Source organism: Mustela erminea, chromosome 1, assembly GCF_009829155.1.
Source record: "Mustela erminea isolate mMusErm1 chromosome 1, mMusErm1.Pri, whole genome shotgun sequence".
Classification (NCBI taxonomy): Eukaryota; Metazoa; Chordata; class Mammalia; order Carnivora; family Mustelidae; genus Mustela; species Mustela erminea.
Genome location: NC_045614.1, coordinates 163,947,160 through 163,962,914, shown reverse-complemented (window position 1 = coordinate 163,962,914; position 15,755 = coordinate 163,947,160). Strand labels below are relative to the sequence as shown.

Here is a 15,755-nt window from a genome sequence, read left to right as displayed (position 1 = left end):
TGCGTGCGCGTGCTCTGTCTCTCTCTGACAAATACATAAAATCTTTTTAAAAAAATAAGGAAAAAGTTTAAAAAGGAAACAAAGTTAAAATTCATAGTGTGTATACAGTAAGAAATAAGGAATAAAATGTGTATATCATTTATTTACACTGAAAAATTCTGACCATTAATGAGTAATCAGTGTAGAGCCATTGCCAAGAGCATGGAAATATCTTGCTCATCAAAAAACATTCCTCTCTAGTTTTTAACACTGAGGATTCTTGCCTGAATCTGTCCATTATCATGATAGTTACAAACTTTTCAACTCTACTATTCCTTCTAGTGCATTTTGGGGGGGGGGGAATCTCATAATCCAAAAATCCACAACAATAAACCAATGTTGGAAACTGCCATAAAGCCACAAGTGGGGGGAAAAAAAAAACTTTTCTAAGAACCAAGGACTCTAAATTCAGGAGAATGTAAAAATTTTAAATAAATCAAACTCATCAAAGTGTATACAGTAAATGTAGTTTTTTAAAAATATCAATCCTACTTCATTTGAGTGGTTTAAAAAATCATGCCAAAAAAAAAAATCATTATTTTTGGCTTATTCCTGAGTTAAGAATATTAATAATTTGCCCAGAATGCATATGGTCTCCTATATACAATAGGTTTTACATACACATTTGAAATCCAATACATTAAGAATTTTTGAGTCAGAAATATCCTTAAATTATTTTTAACCACTAGAAACATACATAATAGTTACAAGGGGAAATAATATCAGCCAAGTGTTCTGTGTTTTTATTCCTGAGACACACCACAGAGGTCTCAGATTATTAAGAAAACATCAAAAAACGTTTTGTTATATTAAAAGTATGTTTTGGGGAGTGGGAAAGAATAAAAGCTCTCCCTTAGGTTTGAAACACTCTACTGTTTGAAACCATGAACCTGAGCAGCCTCTGGGCAGGGGGAGTCAGGCTCTCGTGAGAAGAGAAATCCAGCTTAGATGCTGTACAGGTGCGCTTCCCACCCCACCCCACCCCACCCCTTCCGCAAGGCGAGGCGAGGCGAGGCGAGGCAAGGCGAGGCTCAGTCTCCCACCTCAAAATAACTCTTAAGGTTGCTTCTACTTCAGAAGGGTCAACGTTTGGTAGAAGAATGACTTTTCCATCTTATTTAGTAGAATAAATAGTAATTTTGAAATGCTTTTCCAATGTAAAGCATTAAGAGCCCTTGTATCCCAACCCACGACAGTGCAGGCCCTGGTAGGGGTCTAGGGGTCGGAGGGTAACATCTGCAGTGGACCAGGCTCGTGGGCCCTGGAAGCAGGAAGATGGAGGGTGTGGAGCAGCCTGCAGTTCCCATCAGTGGCACTGCGGAGTTGCTTGTAGTTCCCTTTCTACCAGTAATCATAATCACCGCTGTACCCCTTTTCCTGGTACTGCGAGCTCACTGGAGGCTTTTCATTAACACCTTATTCCTACAAAGCAAACAAAGTATGTTCCTTTTTAAAAAGATAAGATCCAAGAAGAAACATTAAGTTACACCCTCAAAAACAGCCAAGAATGCCACTGGTGCAACTGTTCCTGAACTTGAGGATAGTGGGGGGTAAAGCATGCAACCAAGTCATCAAGGAGTAACTATTAGGTCCGTTATGTCTCTGTAATATGCTCCTATCTGCAGCCCATGGGCAGGCAAAGCCCCCCAATGAATTTTTTTACCATTTGCCTAGTGGCCTTGGTAGGTCATTAAAGGACTCTCCAGAGTGACCTCGATTTTATTCAACTTGCTTGGCAGCAACAATTCTTGGCAAGAAGTAGGACAGCCAGAAGGGGGAGATACAAGTGCACACTCACATACTTTGTCCTGTGAGAGACAGTAACTGGGGCCCAGGGGCTGCCACTCCTGGCTGGGGGAGGGGGAGTCTAACCCGAGGGTTCTACCTACTTCAGGCTTCTACCTCTGTCAACTGTCCAAGACCTAGGATGTTCAGTAACCTTGACCCTAAGGATGGGGCCCCTGTAGGCCAAGGGGGGATGGTTCCAGCACAACTGAGGGCTGGGGAGAGGGATCTCTGGGCTGCACCAAACTAAGCCCAGAAGCACACCCTTTTCAATACAGCACAAATGGAAATCTCCTTTGAGTATCCTTTTGATGCACCTCTCCATTTGTGCTTTTGGAAAACACCTCTAGTCACCCCTCCTACTTGTCTGCTTCACGTATTCAAGCCTCAAAAAGGCACCTGAATCCTTCACTGCTCTGAATCTCCCATTATCCAAGCGAGTGTATCATTTCTACCTTCCTCTGCTTCATTTATATTACCTAAAGCCAGATTCTGTTTTGGCACCTTTAGAAGATGCTAGGCCTGTAAAACCTATTAAAAACAACTTTCCCACATTTTTCTAACAGATCTCACTCTCTTCCCTCTTCTACAATGTAAGCCTCAGTGCACTTTCTTGCTTCCAACCCTTCAGTGGCCCATCACCCAATAAAAAGCTACCTGATCAGATTCCGTGTCCTTCACTCTTTTTTTTTTTTTTAAGATTTTATATATTTATTTGCCACAGAGAGAGATCACAAGTAGGCAGAGAGGCAGGCAGAAGGGGACAGGGAAGCAGGCTCCCCGCTGAGCAGAGAGCCCTATGTGGGGGTTCAACCCCAGGACCCCGAGATCATGACCTGAGCCAAAGGCAGAGGCTTAACCCACTGAGCCACCCAGGTGCCCCTACACTCTAATCTTTGAAACTACCAAATTTTGCATATATATCCTTTTCTTTAAAACTGGGTGATGGGCATTAAGGAGGGCACATAATGCAATGAGTACTGGGTATTACAGAAAACTGATAAATCATGGACCTCCACCTCTGAAACCAATTAATACACTGTATGTTAACTGAACTTCAATAAAAATAAATTTTAAAAAATAAAGTGATTTTTGTTGTTTATATTTCTACTGTATTATAGTCCTGTACTATGACCAATGCAATGTGTGTATTTTGGGGGAAAAAAAAACTGTACTTCATCCTCCTCAGTAGATTCTCTATAAAAGTAAATATAATGGAAACAAACAAACAAAACCCCTAAATACAATAGCTTTTGGAATTAAAAATTTCTTTTCAGGGGTACCTGGGTGGCTTAGTGAGTTAGGTGGCTGCCTTCCTCCTCAGGTCATGAGACCCTGCTCCCTGCTCAGCGAGGAGTCTGCTTCGCCCTCTCCCTCTGCCTGCCGCTCTGCCTCAGTGTGCTCTTGTGCTGTGTGTCAAATAGATAAATAAAAAATCTTTAAAAAATTTTCTTTATAGGCATATAAACATCTTGGTGCTGCTTCAATTTTCATACTTTGATAACTTTTGCACACCTCCCTGTCAATGTGGCTCCTTTTAGCAATGATGTGGAAACCGAGGCCCAGAAAAGTGAAGTGGCCTGGGTAAAATTATGGAAATGGTTGCTGCAAGGAAAGGGACTTCAGTGGAGGATTGTCCCCTTCCTTGAGCCAGTGCTATTGCTATGGCTTCGAAACAACAGTACTCACCCCGCTTTACCTCACCCCACCTCACCTGTTTGTCAATAGTAGTGGCTTCTTTTAATAAAAATATTTCCCATCCTATTTAGAATCAAAAATCTTAAAAGAATTAGCTAGTCTAGTTTACTGAGAACAAATTTATCGGGTCCCTTCCCCCCCAGGTCTATTCTGCACCAGCCAGTCACTGTTGATTTTAATTGGCTTAGAATTTAAATTACAGAGGAAAAAAAAACAAAAAAACTTTTGTTTCTCTTCACAATTATACTTCTAGAGTAGGCTCTTTGGTGATTATGGAGGTATTTCATTGATCACATAACTAAAGGCATCATTTGAAAGAGCACCACGGGCTACTGGGTAAATTCTAAACCTTCAAAGCTGATATAATCAGACCCTAAACTAATGATATTACTTAAAGTCTATAGTGCTCGATTAGAGCCAAAAACTGGTTTTTTTGCATACACTGTATATTTCCATCTTTATGACTTCATTGAAAGGAATCCCACTCGCTGGAATAATTAATACCCACATTTTTTTTTTTTAAATGCTTTTCCACATCAGACACAGTGCTAAGAAATTTACATTTATTGGGGCACCTGGGTGGCTCAGTGGGTTAAAGCCTCTGCCTTCAGCTCAAGTCGTGATCCCGGGGTCCTGGGACCGAGCCCCGCATCTGGCTCTCTGCTCTGTGAAGAGCCTGCTTCCTCCTCTCTCTCTGCCTGCCTCTCTGCCTACTTATGATCTCTGTCAGATAAATTAAAAAAAAAAAAAAGAAAAAGAAAAAAAAAAAGAACTTTACATTTATTAACTCTTCTAATCTTCACAGTACTTCAGATAGGCATTATTATGCCCACTTTATAAGGAGCAAGCAGTTTTGTTGTTTTTTTTTTTTTTAACCATAGCTGTCACACTAAAATATTGAAAATTTCTACTTTGTCCTCAATTCTCTCAGCCTTGGCATTGGCTGCTCTATTAAAAAATGAGCTTTCTTCTTCTTTCCACGTAGGCAATTCTTCCTTCAAGTTAAGAAACCTCTTCTTTGATACTAGTCATCACGTGCTATGTTTACAGAGCAATATCCCCATTGGACTGGAGTCTACTTAGGGGGTTTTGTTGCTGTTGTTTTGCTAGTCATTATTTCTGTGACATGCATATACCTGTAATACAGTATTTAATCAATACTGTTTCTCCACAATTATGGGTGGGTCTCTAGGCAGGAGCAGTAAGCCCTGACCTATAAATGCTTTTTCTTAGGAGTACACTTAACTCAGTAATTACTTTCTTGGAACTCTTTACTGACAGCTCGTGTAAGAAATACGGATCTATTTAAAATTAACATGCATCTCCTCTCTACCCTAACTGAACACCAGGTGTCCAGTTTTCGTTTGTAGAAAAGCACCAGGTACTTACCTCCGAACACATCTGGGGCACAGCATATTGTCCTCCAAGTGTGGGGGTGGAAAATTGCAGGCTGGTAGCAAGAACAGGGCACATACTCTTCCCCGTTTTTCAGGCACCCAGGCTTGTCCTGCATGGAACTGCAGGTGAACCCAACCTTCTGTGTCTGCAGGCAGACTTTTTCCATGGACCACACACCACCTGACACCTGGAGAAGGAAAAGGGAAAGAAAAATGAAGACAGCACGACTAAATTATAATGTTCTTCTGGTCAAGAATAGATCATGGTCTTTGTTTCTACTTTTCTTAAGTGCCGGCTCCAAGATATAAGCCCTGGAATCCTAGCTTAACCTACTCTGTCCTGCGCACCCCCCCCTTTTTAAAGGATTTTATTTATTTATTTGTCAGAGAGAGGGAGAGCGAGCGAGCGAAAACCAGCAGAGTGGCAGGCAGAGGGAGAAGCAGGCTCCCTGCAGAGCAAGGAGCCCGATGTGGAACTCAATCCCAGGACGCTGGGATCATGCCCTGAGCTGAAGGCAGCCGCTTAACCAACTGAGACAGCCAGGCATCCCTGTCTGGTGCCCTTTTAGAAAACCATACAAAACAGTTTTTATTAAAACTTTAAAAAGGAGAGGTTCCTGGGTGCCTCTCCCTCTGCCTGCTCCTCTACTTGAACTCTGTCAAATAAATACATAAAACCTTACACACACACACACCACCAACTTTTAGATGGAAAATGTGTAGCTGGAAGTGGTATAGCTCCAAGTGTGGTAAATGATAGTACAAAGAGGCAAAACTTTACCTCTGCCCATCCTAGGTTTGGAGCAGGGACTCCTTCACAAAAAGATCAACAACAAAAAAAATCAGTTTCCTTCTTCCTTCCTTCCTTTCTTTTTTAAAGATGTTTCAATTTATTTGACAGAGAGAGAGAGCCGGAGAGGGAACAGGAGCAGGGCGGATGGGAGAGGGAGAATCAGACTTCCCACCGAGCAGCAGTCTGATGCAGGGCTCAATCCCAGGACCCTGGGATTATAACCCAAGCTGAAGGCAGATGCTTAACAATTGAGCCACCCAGGTCTCCCGAGAAAATAAGTTTCTTTTTTTTTTTTTTTTAAAGATTTTATTTATTTGACAGAGAGAAATCACAAGTAGATGGAGAGGCAGGTAGAGAGAGAGAGAGGGAGGGAAGCAGGCTCCCTGCTGAGCAGAGAGCCCGATGCGGGACTCGATCCCAGGACCCTGAGATCATGACCTGAGCCGAAGGCAGCGGCTTAACCCACTGAGCCACCCAGGTGCCCCGAAAATCAGTTTCTTAATGCATATGGCACACATCCCTTGAAGAAACCACCAACGAAAACAAACTCAAAATGGTGGCTCAGAATCTTAGTTTTTTACAAAGAAGAGGAATTTGTAGAGAAACAATAGGAAAAAGGGAAGCAGTTTTAGGCTCCTGGGGGCGGCAGAGAGTGGGCAGGTCAATCTATGGGGAAGGAACTTAATAAATAAGGTATCTCTGGTGCCACCTCTCAGTGGACTGTCTCCAACAAAAAAAGAATTTATAAGCTGCCTATAAGCAGTAAAAAGGGACTTTTCTGGGTTGACTGCTCTTTAATTGCCATCAGCTCAAAACAATTTTTATTATACATTTTTAAACAATTTAGGACAGGTATAGTTTGGGATGACATACTCTGGTTTCCTTCAATAGAAAGACTAAACCGGAATGGTCTGGGAGGGTCTGCATGAAATGGGTTTGGGGTTTCAAAAGGCAGTGTACTGGGCTAACCAGCTTATGGTTTCTCTTAATTTTATATCCTGTAATTCTTACAACATTATGAGGTAGGTGTAACTATTAACCTATTTTATGGTGAGGAAACTGGGAACTGTATTAAACATCTTGGTAATGTCACTCACTTAACAGACTTTAGAAGATCCCAGGCTTAAGCTCAGGCAGCTGATTTTAGAGCGTGCTCTTTGAATTCCTTCAAGAAGGGGAAAGAAAGCCAAACAGATTGCCATTCCCTTCTGATGACATCAATAATTTGCAGCAGCGGTTTTCAAAGTGCGGTCCCCAGACTCGCATCATCAGCACTGGCTGAAAAATTATTAGAAAAGAAAATTCCCAGGCCCTACCTCAGTTCTGAATCAGAAACTCTGTGGGTAGGGCCCAGGAATCACCAACCCTTCAGGTGATTTTGATATACCCTAAAACTGATTGGAGGTTAACATCAATAGCATTTTTTCCTTCAACAGGACCAGAATGAAATCTCAAGCCTGGGCTTACCGTGGGCCTCCTGTGGTGATTCCACGGTCTCCGTCTTGCCAGCCCTGCCTGCAATTCTGGACCAGGAGGCAAACACAGCATCTGGGGCTGAAGTTGTCACAACAACGGTATCGACTCCCTCCAGGAGAGCACCAGACCCCCCAGAGGTGGGTGCCCCACCCTCAGGGGGAGCAGCCACCTCAGGAGGGTAGGTCCCGTCTGAAGATACCCTTTTTCCGAAAACTTCCAGAGACATTTCCCCCTGCTCCATCTTTGATCTTCTTTGTGACTGTGAGAGAATCTTGGCCTCCTCTGCGGTGACAGGAATATTCTTCTACAAACAGGGTTTGCAAGGTTAAGGTGCTGTCAGAAGTGCAGTCCAATTTTTATGATTTTGCCCAATTTTGGTGTGAAGTGCTGGTGGTGGGGGTGGAAGGGGGTGGTCGGTGGGTGTGCTATTTCCCTTCAGAAGGAAGGAGAGGCTAAAGTAATCCCTCCACGGACTTTCTGATGCTCCATTAGGTAATCAGAATGAGGACTAAAGCTTCCACTTTGTCAAATCCCTACGAATCACTTACCTGTTGATCAGGGTAAGCATATTCGCAGATTCTCTTATATACGTCCAGTTTCTAAGACAAGAGAAAAAGGAGTTAAAAATCAAGTAAGGATCCTCCCCCTCCCCCCAGGAGCACTGCCTCCGACCCCCGGGCAGTCACCTGGCCTTTGGTGCTCAGCTTTAGTTGCTGGCACCAGGCCCGCAGGACGTCTCGATGAAGCATGTTGGCGGGCGGCAATTTCAAAGGTAATGGAGGAACTGGGATTTTCTTCCGAAGTCTTACTTTTCCACTGCCTTCTTCCTTCTTTTCTGAACAAGATGCAGGAGGAAAACAGGATGAAATTAGCAATAATTCACTTTGGGATAGCCTTTTAAAATGTCAAAGTACAACTTTAAGTTCTCCCAACCCAATCCCCATTGCAGATTCAATGACTTGACAGAGACCCCAGAACTTCCGAAAGACACAACCTCAAACCTGGGACGGACTTACTACTTCTGAAGCTCCAGTTTTTACTTCCTGAAACTTCCATACTTGCTCCCTTGTGGGGGCACTTACACCCAGACTTCAACGAGGCTGTACTGGAGATCTTACTTCCAATCCAGGGGAATGAGAGTAATTTTAAACCCGACATCGTAATCCTCAGTAGGGCCTGGTCCTCTCACCAAGGAACAAAGCAAACAACTAGGCGATGCTACACACAACCACCCGTTCTCAGAATTACATCAGCCCTCCCCACTCTGGGCAGTGCTTGGGTCTCACCGCACACAGCTTCCTCACACACTCTCACTGTCCAGGGAAGACTTCTAGAACATACTCCAGAATAGACAACTATAATGACACTAACAGTTATGAGGCTTTACCGAGTGCACATTACTAGTCAGGTATCATGTAGGCATTTTTACCCAATTATTCCCTATACACTACAATGGAGCCTGCAGCGCACTCCATCTGACCTGGCTAAGTTAAGTATTATCCTCCATTCTTAGAAAAAGAAGGTGGAGTTTTAAGGATAGGATTTCAGATTTATAGCAGTCTGTCCCCAAACCACTGTACTCTGAGATCCCTTAACACTAAGCAGCGAGTGAAGTCAAAATGATGAACAGAACAAATAAACTGTCAGAGTTTGGAAACCTGAAGACACCCGAGTTTTAACAGAGGTGGCTGAAAGAAGGCTTCAGGCGCGGGCGAAGTAAGCTGAATGCCAAAGGAAGTGCAGGGTTTTCAGGATACAGGACCTTTTTTTTTCCCCCCTACTTTTTCTATTCCTTCAGAAAATTCCTCGGTCTTCTTAACCCAAGGAAAGGAGATTTGAGGGCTCGTAGACTTCTTACCTTTGTCTTCTTTCATGGATCTTTTCCGTTTGGTCCCGCTGGCGGAGGTTTTTTGCAACTTTGGTTCACTGGAATCCTGCTGCTTCTCTCTGGCTTCTTCTGATGCTGGTTCGGATAGGCCAGCCAGAGTGTGTTCCCCCGACTTTGTGGAGTTCTGCCGGGGACAGAGGAGCCGTCTTCCCGAGCGTGCCCGCCCCACCACACACACTACCTGCCTCGAGAGAACTCACATCCACGGCACCAGGATAGTCATTAGACACATCACTGGCAGTGCAGCTTCTCCTCTGGGAAATCATCTCAACCCCAGGCTGACTTCTAAAATGGGGTAGATGGGGAAATGGGAGGCCAAGACGAAAATATGAAAAAGACAAAATATAGATAACAACCACAGAAGTAGAAGAAACTAGGTTCTTTGGCTAGGGGGTGCAGGAGCCCTTACCTGTATCACCTGCCCTATCCCTTATTCTCTTACCTGAAGATTTCCTTCCCCCATTCCTTCCATCCTGATCTCTTCCGAAGTTTTCCCCTAATACTGCCAGAGGGATTCTATATATACTCCTGCGGCGGTTCCTTGTGTTTAGTATGAAGATATACAAATGTCTTTAATTCAGCGGACCAGCCTCTCCATGGCTCCAAGGGCTGGTCATAGAATTCCTTTCCAGCCTAGATACCTTAGCCTGAAGAGATTTCACTCACTCCACGCCAGCCTTCTTTCTACTCACTTTCTTAAATCTTACTTCTCCTTCAGAATCTCATTTCCAGTATTCCCTCACCTGGCCGCCCCTCCTAATCTCCTCAGACCAGGTCACAACTCCAAGTTGCCTCTCCGCTTCCGCCTTATCAGTCAGTTTTACATTTGCTTGTGGGATTTGATCAGTGCTCCTTACCCCCTTTGAAGGTAAGCTGCCTAGGGGCAGAATTTCTCTCTCCTCCTGGGCCCTCAAACATTGTTTAATTGAACACCAGAAGCAAGAGAACAGCTGAGGATACAGTTACCTGATAGAGAAACCTCTTACATAAGATCTTGATGTATTTTTTATTTTCTTTCATTAACTCCCCACAGCAACCTAGTAGCAATTTCCAACTCTGTTTTTCAGATGCAGAAGCTACCTCATCCAAAGACACACAGGCAGGCATTTCTGAGGAACACAAAATCCCTACCTGGAAATCCTTTCCAGTGTCCTCAAGGCGGGAGCACAGGACAAATTAACACTTGTATGGCATTTTACATCACTATAGCAGCTTTGCATTCATATACAAATTTTACATTTGCATAGCCTTAACACAAACTACTCACTTTGGAGCCTGTCTTAAGTCTTAAAATTGGGCAAAAATGATGGCTGAGAGTGTTCGGGTTCCCTTAGCACCGTGGTTCGGTTCCACTGAAAGGTCTCAAATCCTCCCTACTTTTTTTTTTTTTTAAAGTAAGGTTCACACCCAGGCTGGAAGGCATTGTGGGGCTTGAACTCCTGACCATGAAATCAAGCAGTGAACTGAAATCAAGAATTGGATGCTTAACCTGCTGAGCCACCCAGGCGCCCCAAAGCTTCTCTACCTTTAATTTCTGCCTGTGGTGCTTGTCAGTCTGTCTGACTTTGGATTATTCCATAGCCCCGGTGACCCTTGGAAAAGACAGGTTCAGACCTACCATTACTGGTTTAGGACCGGTGTCTGTTGAGGGCAAATTAAAGCAGCTAGTTCTCCCCACCAACCTCAGTTCTTTACCTCTTCCTGAAGTTTTCCCCTCACCTCCCTTCTTCTCCTGTCACCACTCCCCTCCAGGCCTGAAAGCAGAATCTTCTCAAACACAGGATAAAGCATCTTTTCAAAACCAAAATAGGAAGCCCTGTTTCTTATATACAGTATCCTTGCCCCAATATTATCAGGCTGCGATGGTTATTTAGGACTTTACTGTTTTGTTTTGTTTTTTTCTTAAGAGGAAATCAAGGCACGTTCTTTTCTCCTCAAAACAAGGATCAAGTGTGCTCAAGCGGGAGGGAGAAACAGGACGAGGCTCTCAAAGACAGACAGAAACAAAACCACTAAAATTGTATTTACCTTTTTGCCTTTTGCTTTCTCCATATCCACAGAGAAGTCGAGGTTGACAAAAAGAAAATTCAAGCTGCTTAAACGATCCTAGGTCCAAGATTTTAAAAGTCTCCTCCCTTTTCGAAAAGTCTTTTAAAAGTCTCCTCCTACTTCCTGTCACCCAAGGGCGCTCTTCTTTTTCTCCTCCCCATCTTCCCTCCCTCACAATTTGTGAATACTAATTATGTGGACTCTTTTATTCATGAGGTGTCTCTGGTATTTTAATTAGTAATACCTTTCCTACCACTTCTGTGAGCTTTTTAACAGAATCCCCTACCGTGTGGTTCAGGAGACGTCCGGCAGTTGGAAGAAGCTCCTTCCGAAAAATCCAAAGGAGAAACAAAAGTTCCCAGAGACTTCTCCACAGGATGTTCGAAGGGATTTAATGAGGCGACTTGTGGAAACAAAAGAATTCCAGCGCCGGACTGGTGGTTTGAAGGAAGCAAAACCGTAATCCTGTCCCACATAATTTTTATTTCTTCAGCAAGATACTCAGCCAATCGCAGCTCCACCTTCCCAGGTTACACTCATACCCCTTCCTATCTGCCCACAAACAGTAAGAGTAGTTTGTAGTCTATTGAGTTTTTGTTTTGTTCCAGACTTTAGGTTTAAAAGTTCCATAGCCAGTATTTTATTGTCCTCCATTTTGTGGATGCTGAAAGTACGGACAACATTATATTGGTAACTTGCTGGATGATGCAGTAAGAGAACCAGAAATCAGGTCCCGTGAGCCTTATCCTACCCCTCAAGCCGCTGACCTACCAACTCTCAAACAAGGTCAAGACTCTCTCTTTAAAATTAGTCTGAAAATACCTCCCGCTCAGATTGCTCCTCCCTGTCAAACTGGAGGGGGATCAGAAATGGGAAGGGAAGAAAAATTCTACGTTAAGAGCCAGCAATTGTGGGATTCAAACCTTCCTCGGTCTGGTTACAAAGCTCTAGTATCTGCCTTTGTTTTGTTTTCCTACCTCTCACTGCCTGCCTCAAAATGATGAAGAAGAGATGAGCCCTACCCAGAATGGAGGTGATACTATCCTCCCAGGATAGTAATACACGGACACACGATGTAAGTAAATGGGACTCGGGAGTGGAGAAGGAAGATGAGGACTGAACAAGCCCCAAAGTACTAAAGAGGAAAGCAAGTATTTAGAACCGTCTGGGAGGTCACATGGAGATTTTGACTGGTAAGTGTTTTACCCTGGCTCATAGGCAAAAATCAGTAATTTTCTAGTCAAGATTTATATATACAAAGTGTTTGATTGAATCATCTTTCTATTCCTGGTGTAATTGGATGTAACATGCTAAATTCTAAATTAAGTCCAAACCCAGATGATGAGACATCTCATCCTGGGCAAGGTACAACTTATAATTTCTGTATTAAGAGATGGAATATAGGGCGCCTGGGTGGCCCAGCGGGTTAAGTCTCTGCCTTCAGCTCAGGTCATGATCTCCGGGTCCTAGGATCAAGCACTGCATCAGGCTCTCTGATCAGCAGGGAGCCTGCTTCCCTGGAACTCTCTCTCTGCCTGCCTCTCTGCCTACCTGTGATCTCTGTCAAATAAATAAATAAAATCTTTAAAAAAAAGAGAGAGATGGAGTATATATTGAGATTATGATTTAGGAATTCTTAGACCTACCATGATTTTGAGGAAAATAATTTCTGAAAGAATTGCACCAACGATTAAAAAAAAGAAACAACTGGTAAGCTGTGTCATATATATATATATATCACATTTTTTTTTTTTAAGATTTTATTTATTTGTTAGAGAGAGAGATACAGAGCGCAAGCACAGGCAGACAGAGTGGCAGGCTAGAGGCAGAGGGAGAAGCAGGCTCCCTGCCGAGCAAGGAGCCCGATGTGGGACTCGATCCCAGAACGCTGGGATCATGACCTGAGCCGAAGGCAGCCGCTTAACCAACTGAGCCACCCAGGCGTCCCTATATATCACATTTTAATTGTAAAAATATTTGAGCATAATTGAAAGTAATAATACTGAGTTCTCAAATGAAGCAAAAAGCCAAATACTTTTGTTGGGCTTGGAGCTGTAAAAATAAATTTATTACAAATATTATAAATGAATATGCTTATAAATTTATAAGCAATCTTGAACAAATACAATGTTTTTGACATTGTATTTGACTTCTCAAATGTAAAATAGGAATATATGTAAGTTTGTTTCTTTAGAGAAATACGTTTATGTGTAAAATTTTTTATGAATGGTTAGTAGTCAAAAGAAAAAACTGCTGCTTTTTAAAATGTTTGTCAATGCATCGAGCTCTATTCCTTAGTTGAAAAATATTCATGATTGGGGGCACCTGGGTGGCTCAGTGGATTAAGCCGCTGCCTTCGGCTCGGGTCATGATCTCAGTGTCCTGGGATCAAGCCCCGCATCGGGCTCTCTGCTCAGCGGGGAGCCTGCTTCCCCTTCTCTCTCTGCCTGACTCTCTGCCTACTTGTGATCTCTCTCTGTCAAATAAATAAATAAAATCTTTAAAAAAAAAAAAAGAAAGAAAAATATTCATGATTGAATTTCATTTATTGAACAAAAGTGTTTGATAAATGGACAGCGACTATGTGCTTGGTACAGGAGATACAGCGATGGACAAAAGCAGACAAGGACCCTGCCCTCAAGGGTTTTCAGCCTGGTAGGAAGGACAAACATTAAGTAACTCATTATCACTAACTAATAAAAATAATCTTTTACAGGATTTTAAAATGCATTACATTTATTTATACATATTGTGAAAACTACTCAATTACGACACTTAAAAGGCAGAAAAGCTCCTTACAGTTGGTGGGCTGCAGTAGGGGTTTTGGTCTCATCAAGAAGTCAGGTAAGGGTCAGATTTGAAGGACCAGAAGAACTGCATTAACTTAATAGGAGGAGAGGAGGGGTCAGCTAACTCCTTTCAGGAACAAATCAGGGCTGTGAGGCTGGAGCTCGGAGGGGGAGGAGGAAGACGTTAGCTGTGTCTGGAGAGGTTGACCTCCTCATCTTTAGGCAAAGAGCAATGGAAAGCTGCTGACAAATACTAGGTGGAGGTGGGGTGGGCGGGCTCTGACGACCATTTTTTGAAGGTCTTTCAACCCTAATAAGGAAAAGCAGTTGGCGAGGGGTCTGCGAAGACACCGGAAGGTGAGTTGGGAAGCCGCCATAGCAGCTTTGGGCTTGGGAGACGGGCCCCTGGCCTGGTAATGGGGAGCTGTGGGTAAGAGCGCAGACTCCAGAGCCGGGCTGCCAGGAAACTGCAGTGGCCTTTTACCCAGCTCTGTGACCTTGGGCGAATGATCTAACCCCTGAAAGTCTCTCCCTTCCCTCCCCTCTAAGATGGAAGCCCTGGAAAAGCTAGCTCTTCCTCAGAGGGCTGCAGGGTTGACTAAAGAGGTTCTCACATGTCTCCTGTATAAAGTGTCTAACGCAGCACATGTTGAATCAATGCTGGATGTGTTGAAAAGAGCAAATGGTAATTTTATCTACATTTAAAAAAAATGAGCTTATTAGGGAGTAGCAGAGGATTGCAGTCCAGGATAAGCTAGCTTTGGTGAACCCTAGGCAAATCCAGAGAGGCAAAGGGAAGGTCTGCCTTTATTAGCTTTATGGAAGAAGTGGGGGACGGTGGTTTTGAACAAACGTTGTTGGGAGAAGAACAGTTTGAGGTTGGGGTGTCTCACGGGGCTTAGCGTTTTATTGCTGGGGCAAGGAGGGGTCTTCCTTTTCTTTCTTTTTTTTCTTTGATCTTCCTTTTTTTTTTTTTTTCCCAAGATTTTATTTATTTACTTGACAGACAGAAATCACAAGTAAGCAGACAGGCAGGCAAAGAGAGAGGAGGAAGCAGGCTCTCCACAGAGCCGAGAGCCCCATGCGGGGCTCGATCCCAGGACCCTGAGATTACGACCCAAGCAGAAGGCAGAGGCTTCAACCCACTGAGCCACCCAGGAGCCCCGGATCTTCCTTTTCTTAAAAGCATGAGATAAATTCCTATGTAAAAAGTGCCCTCCTCAAAATCATTCTTCTCTTCTTTCTAAGGGCTGGTGGTTGTGTGGGCCACGGTGAGTGGTACAAGCTGCAGTGCTCCCCCTCAGGGCGTTCCCGTTCCACAGTAAAGGAAGGTTCCTTTATGTTCACAGATGTTTCTATTAGCAGACTGTTGGAGACTGAATAAGGTTGTGAGAGATGTGGTGGATTCCTGCCAGGTTTTCTTTTTTGTTTCTGCGTGTATTTTATCTTCCAAAAAAGTTTTTAATTGAATAAAATGAGCTGAGTTAATGAGGCCTTTAGTTGTTTACCTGGGGGCAGTGAATTTTCTTCCAGAGTCATTAATCTGCATTTACAGAAGACAAAACAGGATTGTATCCCACAACACCCCCACCATTTCTTATTGGAGGGATGGAGAGCTTTGGTGGGAGATGGCCGTGGGGGCTGATTGGGGTACAGGTTTAAATCTGTATTTCTAGACGTGCTGGGTCAAAAGCTGGTCTTCCTCAGTATTTTTATGGTTCCATTCGTACCCAGAATGACTTCTACCCGTTTATAACAGAGTATAAGAATACCTCTTTCTCTATATCTGGTATTGTAATAAGTACTCTAAAACTCCACTCTCTACCTTTTAAGTGTCCCCT

The 15,755-nt window shown here is 43.4% G+C and overlaps 1 protein-coding gene across 1 annotated transcript; it reads right to left on the bottom strand.

The window, feature by feature from the left end:
- Positions 1-1,430: 1,430 nt before the first annotated feature.
- Positions 1,431-11,128, bottom strand: DPPA4 (developmental pluripotency associated 4). Its single transcript, XM_032344327.1, has 7 exons — positions 11,101-11,128; positions 9,047-9,154; positions 7,875-8,023; positions 7,737-7,787; positions 7,180-7,489; positions 4,912-5,107; positions 1,431-1,461 (listed from the first exon to the last, which is right to left on the bottom strand). Exons 1-7 carry the CDS (start codon positions 11,126-11,128, stop codon positions 1,431-1,433), a joined length of 873 nt encoding a protein of 290 aa, XP_032200218.1.
- Positions 11,129-15,755: the final 4,627 nt, after the last annotated feature.